The 11,246-nt window shown below is 33.0% G+C and overlaps 1 protein-coding gene across 1 annotated transcript; it reads right to left on the reverse strand.

Annotated features, from left to right (window-relative positions):
* Positions 1 to 7,915: 7,915 nt before the first annotated feature.
* Positions 7,916 to 10,207, reverse strand: LOC115995825. The gene is made up of 2 exons (XM_031234979.1): positions 10,172 to 10,207; positions 7,916 to 8,583 (listed from the first exon to the last, which is right to left on the reverse strand). Exon 2 carries the CDS (start codon positions 8,581 to 8,583, stop codon positions 8,113 to 8,115), a length of 471 nt encoding a protein of 156 aa, XP_031090839.1. The 5' UTR covers positions 10,172 to 10,207; the 3' UTR covers positions 7,916 to 8,112.
* Positions 10,208 to 11,246: the final 1,039 nt, after the last annotated feature.

The following is an 11,246-nucleotide window of genomic DNA, read 5'->3' on the forward strand; positions in this document are numbered from 1 at the left end:
AGGCCCAAGAGTTCATGACACAAGGCCAAGAGTCCACAACTTGAGTAGAGAGAAAGGGCTCCGGGGGCCACTAGCCATTATTGCCTCGGCCCTCGGGGACCGAATGGGTAGGCTTTGACTTAGTCACGCTGCCCACCACGTGGACCTTAACTTGCTCTTGCGGCCTGCTCACTATTTTAGGAAGTTTGTTGAAGTTTTCCTTGTATAAATGTTCCTACACAAATCATATCTTATTCTTTTACAGAATATCATTTGTAGTACTTTGGCATTAATTCATGAAATATCATTACAATTATTCCTTTTTACTATTTTACCTTTATTCTACTGTGTACTTATTAATTTGCATATACCCAGGTCAATTTGTTTCATTATGTGTTTCTCTCCCATCTTTTCTAAAAATAAAGAGTCATCGAAAATTGTAAATTAAAGGCTAAAGTGTCATCCCGCACCATGAACTATATTGGATTATTCATGCCACAGATTGAACTTTCATAAGGTCTATTTCGATACACAAACCATTAATTTTTTTCATCTAGCACTTTTTACAGGTTACTTACAAGTTATAGGTAATCTATGCTGACTTGGACTTTTTTTTTTGTTTTCTTCTAAATCATTTCCAGCACAAAACAGGTACCGGAACCGTAAAAAAAAAAAAAAAATTCTTATATTTAGGCATTTAGCTACTGGCAATAGCAAAATAATAATAATAAAAATTATAATATGGGTTGACTTAAAAAGAAGTCTATGCTGACTTGAATTTTTTTTTTTGTTTAAATTTTTTTTTTTTTTGGTTTTCTTCTAAGGGTGTGTTTGGAAAGCAGGAAAATGACTTCTGGAAAATGAGTCATTTTCCGGAAAACAGTTTTATTTCTGGTGTTTGGTTGCATTCTGGAAAACTGTCTTTGTGTGTTTGGTTAATTTTTTGGAAAATGGAATTAAATTGTATAATTTTACATTTTAATTATTTTTTAAAATATAAAATAATAATAATGATATATAAAATAATAATATTTCTTTTAAAAAGTAAAAGATGTGGCCATTTTGGTCAAAAAAAAATTGTTGAAGCCAAGTTCGGAAAATGACTTCCGGAAAAAAAATCCGGAAGTCATTTTCCAAAAAAATGGCCTCATTTTCCTTGGTTAACGCAAATTGTTTTCCGTTGACTGCATTTTCCAGGCACTGCCAAACACCAAAAGCCCGAAAAATGATTTCCAGAAATTATTTTTCGGACTACCAAACACACCCTAAATCTTTTCCAACACAACAACCAGTACCGGAACCGTTAAAAAAAAATCTTATATTTAGGCATTTAGCTACTGGCAGTAGCCAAAATAATAAAAAAATTTATAATATGGGTTGACTTAAAAAGAAGATCCACATAAGCTAATTACATGTGTCATGTCCTCATAGTAACCTGGTAACTTGTAAAAAATGCTAGATGAAAAAAAATTAATGGTTTGTGTATCGAAATGAACGTTATGAAAGTTCAAGGTGTGACATGAATAATCCAATATAGTTTATGGTGCGAAATGACACTTAAGCCTAAATTAAATTATACGGAGTATTAGTTTAATTACTAAGAGTAATCCCATTAGGATATTTTCTTGATTATTATGCTTACTTGGATGAGATAGAAGATGACATGGAAGAGAGAGGATGCCGAAGAGAATTGGTGAAAAATCAATACTAATGAATTTACTCTAATACAAATGGAACGTGATGGCACGTGATCAAAACTCTTGAATGTTTATAAAGTGGTTTCATTTTTACAACATTGTATTCTTCAATAATACATATAAATATATAATATAATTATCTAAAAGCAAGTAGTCAAAAATAAGACAATGGATCCCTCTTAAAGACTCTACTTTGGTCTTTAGTTAGTAGTGGTTTTGCACCTTTTTTTAATGGGTGATTGAGGATGTTCTCGTGTTCTCTTCAATCCTCTCATTGTCTAGGGATTGGGTTGAATTTATCACTTTACTTCAATTTTTTGTTTAATTTAATACTATTGTTTAAATATTTTAATTAATTCTTATAGACGAATTTAAGGTTTTTTTTTAGAAATTTGTAAAATGATTTTCAAGAATTATTAAAGTGTTTAACTATTAAGAGAAATAAAGTCAATGAAAAATATTAATTATGGTAAATTTAAATTTTATTTTAACAAAATAGATAATTTGTTATCTGAAAGACATTCTAAATCTCTCTTACTCTTTCACGCTGGGTTAAAAAGTGATTATTGATCTAATCCACTTATTTCAATTAAAATAAGGAAAAGATGCAAGGTGAGTTTTATAAATATTACAAACATAAAAATTTACAATAAGATTTAATTCCAATAATGATCATTTGACTATTGACATTTATCAATTTTTATTCTCAATTTTAAATTTGACCATAAGTGGTCTTGATTTTGGTCCTCTAATTAAATATTCATTTAGTAAGTGTTAAATTTAAGGGATAAAAATATAAAAATTGGCTTGTTACTGAGATGGACAAATTTGGTTCATAAACTTTATATACTAGATTCATTATTGGTGGAAATGAGAAGAACAAGTTGATACATAAGTCAATTTTGATCAAGCTATCGATAAGTCTCTACTTTAAATTTGAGACGATTATATCATTTCTTTCAACACCCTTAATTAAATATGCAAATCTGAATAGGCGATTCTGCTACCTAATTTTTACATTTTTACATTTTTACCCTTAAATTTAACGCCTATTAAACGAATATTTCATCAGATGACCAAATCTGGAACAAAGTCAATAGTCAGACGACCAATTATGATCAAATTGAAAGTCAAGGATAAAAATTTGTAAAGGTTAATTAGTCAATGGACCATTTCTAAAATTAACTTTTTATAGTAATTATAAAGTTGACCATGTTTTTTTTTAACTAAAATTATCAACCATTGATAAATCATGATATATAGATGGTTATGATCAATTCTCACTTTTTACGGAATGTTCTTATTATCAACAACCCTAGCTCAGATCAACGGTTGATATGCCCAAATGGATAGATCATATCAATCCTCACTTTTTGCTCGAGAGCTTATTCTCATATGCGAACTCACACCTAGGTATGAGCATGCAAACTCTTAAGTGCACCACACAAAGACACAAAGTGCATTTTATGATACTTACATGTACAACTGAAGAGTAAACCTAAGAAATTATAAAAGTACACAACACAAACTCTAAATGTGCAAAATATAATCAATAATAAAAAAATGAACTATAAATCTTTTAAAAATGCACAATATAATTGTTATAAGTCCACAAATTCCATGTTCGCACCTGGACATGAGTCCATAAAATGGCATCGTCCACTTTTAGCTGTAGCCAACATTTTTTCCTTTATAATGGAGTTATCTTCATCTCTTTCTTAACTCCCGCCGTCATCATAAACTTGCTAAAATAAAAAATATTTTATAAGAAATATTTTTTATATAAATTTGTCATTTTTTTAAAAAAGGAATTAAGTTTTAAAAAAATTATTTTCTGACTTTCAATCAAATAGAAAAATACAATTGTTTGACTTCCAACAAAACATCTATGAATGATTTTATTTTTAGAAAATAAATCATTTTTAAAAAGTATTTTCCTTTTTTTTTTTTTGAGTTTCTAAACCACCTAAACGAACCTTTAATTGATTAGCAACCTCAATGACAAATATTAAAGAAATTTGAATTTGCTTGAATAAGATTTCTAATTTGAACTTTATAGAGAAATAACCAATAATTGATAAGCACGTACGTACTCTAATTATTTATGTTTGACGTAGATATCTTGATGTTGAATCAAAGTAAAGTTATGATGGTTGCAAGTGTTGGCTTGTCTTCATGTTTGCGATTAGCAAAATTAATGAGTCTTAGGTCAGCTAAATGCAAAATTGGATAGTTTTTGTTCTTTTTCACTTTCAAACACAATTAGAGATGAAGAGATTGGTGCATGCATATATGCTTTTTANATTTAAATTTTATTTTAACAAAATAGATAATTTGTTATCTGAAAGACATTCTAAATCTCTCTTACTCTTTCACGCTGGGTTAAAAAGTGATTATTGATCTAATCCACTTATTTCAATTAAAATAAGGAAAAGATGCAAGGTGAGTTTTATAAATATTACAAACATAAAAATTTACAATAAGATTTAATTCCAATAATGATCATTTGACTATTGACATTTATCAATTTTTATTCTCAATTTTAAATTTGACCATAAGTGGTCTTGATTTTGGTCCTCTAATTAAATATTCATTTAGTAAGTGTTAAATTTAAGGGATAAAAATATAAAAATTGGCTTGTTACTGAGATGGACAAATTTGGTTCATAAACTTTATATACTAGATTCATTATTGGTGGAAATGAGAAGAACAAGTTGATACATAAGTCAATTTTGATCAAGCTATCGATAAGTCTCTACTTTAAATTTGAGACGATTATATCATTTCTTTCAACACCCTTAATTAAATATGCAAATCTGAATAGGCGATTCTGCTACCTAATTTTTACATTTTTACATTTTTACCCTTAAATTTAACGCCTATTAAACGAATATTTCATCAGATGACCAAATCTGGAACAAAGTCAATAGTCAGACGACCAATTATGATCAAATTGAAAGTCAAGGATAAAAATTTGTAAAGGTTAATTAGTCAATGGACCATTTCTAAAATTAACTTTTTATAGTAATTATAAAGTTGACCATGTTTTTTTTTAACTAAAATTATCAACCATTGATAAATCATGATATATAGATGGTTATGATCAATTCTCACTTTTTACGGAATGTTCTTATTATCAACAACCCTAGCTCAGATCAACGGTTGATATGCCCAAATGGATAGATCATATCAATCCTCACTTTTTGCTCGAGAGCTTATTCTCATATGCGAACTCACACCTAGGTATGAGCATGCAAACTCTTAAGTGCACCACACAAAGACACAAAGTGCATTTTATGATACTTACATGTACAACTGAAGAGTAAACCTAAGAAATTATAAAAGTACACAACACAAACTCTAAATGTGCAAAATATAATCAATAATAAAAAAATGAACTATAAATCTTTTAAAAATGCACAATATAATTGTTATAAGTCCACAAATTCCATGTTCGCACCTGGACATGAGTCCATAAAATGGCATCGTCCACTTTTAGCTGTAGCCAACATTTTTTCCTTTATAATGGAGTTATCTTCATCTCTTTCTTAACTCCCGCCGTCATCATAAACTTGCTAAAATAAAAAATATTTTATAAGAAATATTTTTTATATAAATTTGTCATTTTTTTAAAAAAGGAATTAAGTTTTAAAAAAATTATTTTCTGACTTTCAATCAAATAGAAAAATACAATTGTTTGACTTCCAACAAAACATCTATGAATGATTTTATTTTTAGAAAATAAATCATTTTTAAAAAGTATTTTCCTTTTTTTTTTTTTGAGTTTCTAAACCACCTAAACGAACCTTTAATTGATTAGCAACCTCAATGACAAATATTAAAGAAATTTGAATTTGCTTGAATAAGATTTCTAATTTGAACTTTATAGAGAAATAACCAATAATTGATAAGCACGTACGTACTCTAATTATTTATGTTTGACGTAGATATCTTGATGTTGAATCAAAGTAAAGTTATGATGGTTGCAAGTGTTGGCTTGTCTTCATGTTTGCGATTAGCAAAATTAATGAGTCTTAGGTCAGCTAAATGCAAAATTGGATAGTTTTTGTTCTTTTTCACTTTCAAACACAATTAGAGATGAAGAGATTGGTGCATGCATATATGCTTTTTANTACTTTAGTCTTTTTCTTCTTTGCTTAGATCATTGCTATGCTAGATATCACTTGAGGATAAGGGATAATTGCACTTAGACCCCTGAGCTTTCTATTGGAAATATTATGAATATTAGATTATATTTTTATTTTTTTAAGAAACATCTATCTATTTTTTTAATCAAAACAAGGAAACATCTATCTATTTTTCTTTTTTTTTTTTTTTTTGCGATGAGCTTGTTTATGTTGTTGAACTCTCAAAAATTTATCATGAATTATTTTTTAGTAAGGACAAAGAGATTGAGATAAATGGGGCATAGTGTAAATTTTGAAATGATAAAGGGTCTAAGTGTTACTATCAGAAACCTCAAGGATCCAAGTGATATTATCCCCAAAGATAGTGGCAACGTAGAGATGGGAAGAAAAACTTTTCAATCGAATTTTTGAGTTTATGGACGCTTGAGAATTGGGACCTGTTTTTCACGATGTCTATATCACAAATCTTTTATATGAAGAGGTTATACAATTGACAATGATTTTGATGTCACAAATTAAAAAGATCAATAATGATTTTAACTTTACTAGAAACAATATATTTTGATAAAATATTATGTAGTTGGAAATATAAATTTGAAATAAGGGTCAAATAGATCATTGAACTATATGTGAAATTGCAATTAGACCATTCAATTCAAAAAAATTACAATTAGATCTATAAACAACACAAAATCATGCCATTAAACCAAAAATAACATGTTTACCCATTCTCTGTTGACATGGTAGTTAAAGTGACGCCAATAGTAGTTTTTTTTTTTTGGTTTTTTGGATGACATGGATGTGTAAGATGATGATTTGGAAGAGAGAGGAGAGATAATAAATTTTCTTTTGAATACTACTAACTCTATTAGAATGCAGTATCTGTTCATAACTACTTTCTCAACCTATTGAAGCACAAGAGTCAACATTGCCCACACTGAGGCGGGTTTGATGCCACTGGACTACAAGGTCCTTGGCAGAGATAAAAAAATTGAATTTGCTGGAGAATTGATTTTTTGTGGGACCAGGATGAGAGAGAAAAGGGCTGCATGGCTTCGCGTTGAGCGCACATGGCGCGTGTTCTGCACACACCCTCTAGGCACTCAAATCCTTTTTTTTTTTTTTTTTTTACATTTTTTTACAAACAATGTTGTTTTCCTTTTTTCTTTTCTTTATCGATATTAAGAGNATATATATATATATATATATATATATATATATATATATATATATATATAAACAAAATCCTCCAAAACGAAATCCTATTTCCCGCCCAAATTATTGTATATTAAAACAATTAAAATAATAAAATAATATTAAAAGTACAATAATATTAAAACACGAAATCCTATAACATCAAAACATTGTTATGCATTAGGATTAGTACATTGTTATAATCTATCTATATATATATATATATATATATATATATATATATATATATATATATATAAACAAAATCTTCTAAAACGAAATCCTATTTCTCGCCCAAAATATTGTACATTAAAACAATTATAACAATAAAATAATATTAAAAGTACAATCTATCTATATCGATATATACATAAAAAAAAAACATCCTCCAAAACGAAATCCTATTTCCCGCCCAAAATATTGTACATTAAAACAATTAAAACAATAAAATAATATTAAAAGTACTATAATATTAAACCATGAAATCCTATAACATCAAAACATTGTTATACATTAGGATTAGTATATTGTTATAATCTATATATCTATATATCTATATATATATATAAACAAAATCCTCCAAAACGAAATCCTATTTCCCGCCCAAAATATTGTACATTAAAGCAATTAAAACAATAACATAATATTAAAAGTACAATAATATTAAAACACGAAATCCTATAACATCAAAACATTGTTATGCATTAGTATTAGTACATTGTTATAATCTATATATCTATATATATATATAAACAAAATCTTCCTGTAACACCCCGACTCGGCTATACCGAACGACCGGAGTAGTTACCGCCACACCTAGACTAAACCCAATCACATTCAGATAGGATTCATTCTAGATGCACAGGCTAAAGATAAGGATACTGCACAATATCAACATAACCATCAAAATAAAGTGCATTTTCATGGCATTGATTAAGTGTAGCTAAACGAGCTACCAAAAGAACCAAGGTTTAAGATACAACCCACCAAAAGAGTTTAGTTAGACCCGGCCTTGATAGTCATTCTAGAACTGGCACCGCTACAAAAGATATGTACACAAAAGAACTGACTGCACTCCCCACTCTAGACACTACCTAGTCTAACGAGTGGTACACTGGGCCCGTGTAGGTGCCCCAAACAACGTGCCACTCACCCTCAAACCACATGATGTGGTCTAGAAACCGGCACGTGTTCATATACATCATCCACTCGTCGTGGTAGTCCGGGGGACTCGGATCCCACGGGTAAGGATAGTGGACCACAAACTCGAGAGGGTTGCTACCGGGTAGGATCTCTATGGGGTAGAACCCATAGCTGGCTTGGAGGGCGTCGAAAGGACACATCGGCTCGACGGGGACGGGGGACCAAACTGGTACCACCGGTGAGACAGTAGCGGGAGTAGGCTCAGGAGTACAAGTCAATGCAGGCGGATCTGGTGCGTAGCCCGGGGCGTACGGGTCTCCGTCAAGTAGATAATGGGTGTAATCATCATAGTCAAGCACGGGGAACTCGAACTCAGAGGGGTCTGAGTCCGCTGGGCTCCAGGAGCCCACACTAGTTTCCATCTGATAAAGGACGCAATGAAGTGTAGTTAGCACGACGGCTAAGTAAGGAAATCTATTGTCACTCGAAAGTAAACAAAGGTTTCAAAAACAACATAATATTCAGAAAATGTAAACTTTACCCAACGGTCGCATTCTACCTGCAATCAGATGAACAACAAAACAGTACAATATAGTATATAAGTGACATCGGCACATAATACTTCCATTCCCGAGAATTCCAACATTTAATTCAAAAGTGAGTTTCACAATACGCACACTTTACTGATCAGGACTTACGACATTTTATTCTGCGATCTAGTTACGGAGTAACTAGATTTTATAAGTAGTAAAATCACTTAATTCCTTGTTGGATAGATATAGTGTAATCTTAGAATGGTTTCAAGAACCTCGGGCCGCGGCACTCATGCCTCCCGCAGGTCAAATGTCTCAATAATTTCATAACTCCTTCTCTTCTCAGCGAATAGACTTCGCTCTGCAGTATGAATTGATCATACAAAAACATTTCAATAACTTTCTCTCTTCTCAGCGAATAGACTTCGCTCTGCAGTATGAACTGATCATACAAAAACATTTCAATAACTTTCTCTCTTCTCAGCGAATAGACTTCGCTCTGCAGTATGAATTTGATCATACAAACCTCGGGCCGTGGCATTTCCAGCCTTCCCGCAGGTCTCCTTATCCCAACCTCGGGCCATGGCACTCCAGCCCTCCCGTAGGTCCACCCTTATTCCAACCCCGGGCTGTGGCATTTAAGCCTTCCCGCAGGTCCCCACCTTATTCCAGAAATTAAGGGTTGCAAACATGATTCTTTATTTTCCTCGAGTTTAATTAGCATATTCACATGATGACTCAAAACAATCATACTTGTTCAATTGTGTTTCCAAAATACACATATTGGTTAATGATTTTCCACCATGAAAATCCGAGTGACAAGAGCCACAATTATTTCTTAAACACAATTTTTCTCCAAGTTAATAAATATAATTTACAAAAAATAGTATTCGAGCTTTCAAAAATTTACTCGGTTGCCCGTAGGCCTTCCAAACATCATAACACTCGGGAATAAAAACATCGGGGAACAGTTCGGTCGAAAACGAGTCCGCGTCGCGCGGACTCGCGGTTGGCCGCAGCTGCGGACGCACAGCGGACGCGTGTGTCCGCTGCTTCGGCATTTCTCGCCGAAGTCTGGACGCCACGGACGCGCAGCGGACGCGCGTCCGTGGTTGCGTCCGGCCTTTCGGCCGTGACGCCGAAGGCTCTCCCGTGATGGGCGTGCGGTGGACGCGCGTCCACTGCCGCGTCCATCCGATTCTGCCCCCTTCGGGCCGCACGAACGGGGTTGTAATGACCCGATCTTCCACCATTTTCACATGTATAAGCATATATGGCCCTAACACAACATATACATGCATAAAGTAACTATGAACATGCATACTAAAATTTTCCAAAAATCAAAGTATAGTCTTTTGAGCCAACTTGTAGATCCATAATCCTAACACAAAATATTTTCATATAAAATTCCTAGTCACATAATTTACTAGCATTTGATCACCTTCAAGTGACTAAGCCTACTTAAGGGATTCCTTACCTCTTTAGAAGATTTTAAAACCGTAGAAGTTGATGATTTCCTCCTTCGAACCTTTCACCAAAGATCCTAAACAAAATCACCATAATAACAACATTTTCATGAACCTTTAGTTTACACTTAGGTTCTAGGAAGTATTTAACCGAACAAAACCCAAGCCTTACCTATACTAGAGCACTTGAGTTGAAGAGATGCTTAGGGAGTTCTTGATCACAAAGTAGAAGACTAAGTTTTTCTTTCTTCTTCTTTTTCCTTATGATTTTCGAAATTATGGGAGATGAGAGAGGGGATGATGGTGAGTTTTGCTTGATGTTTAAGAAACAAGTGCAACATTCCCATACCTCTTATGACACACCATTAATGAACTAACCATGTGGTAATTAGGAGTGCCACATGTGTAACACCCCAATTTTCAACTCTTACATTTATTACAAAATCCATAATAAAACGCTGCGGAAGCTTACATCATATCAACAGAAAACCGGGTGCTACCGCCACACCTAGAGTGAATTCTATCACCTCTTTGACAAACTCCACTCTAAGTGCACAGGCTAAACTTACAACATTAATAACAATCCCTGTCTACATCAAAGAGTAGACCTCAACCTGTACTTCCCTTCTATCCCGAGCTCATCGGCTACAGGGGCCCACACTAATCTGCAACTGATAAGAAACACATTGAAGTGCAGTTAGCGCGACGGCTAAGTAAGGAAATCCGATGTCACTCAAAAGTAGACAAAGGTTTGAAAACATTTAGTGAAACAACATCCACTCGTCTCGTAAGACAAAATCATTTCTTTCTCAAAGACGTTACAAAATAACTCTTTTCTCGTCTTTAAAACTTCCTTAGTTTCATATAGTAAGAGTGTACAACCTCAGGCCATGGCACTCCAGCCCTCCCGTAGGTTCCTCCCTTATCCCAACCCCGGGCCGTGGCACTCAAGCCTTCCCGTGGGCACCTCTCCTTATCCCAACATGACGACATAACGGCGAATAGACCTCGCTCTAACAATATAATATAACGACCACTGGGCAAGGGCACTTAAAGCCACCCGTGGGTCAATCAAGGTCCTCCTCA

Source organism: Ipomoea triloba, chromosome 1 (genome assembly GCF_003576645.1).
Source record: "Ipomoea triloba cultivar NCNSP0323 chromosome 1, ASM357664v1".
Taxonomy (NCBI): domain Eukaryota; kingdom Viridiplantae; phylum Streptophyta; class Magnoliopsida; order Solanales; family Convolvulaceae; genus Ipomoea; species Ipomoea triloba.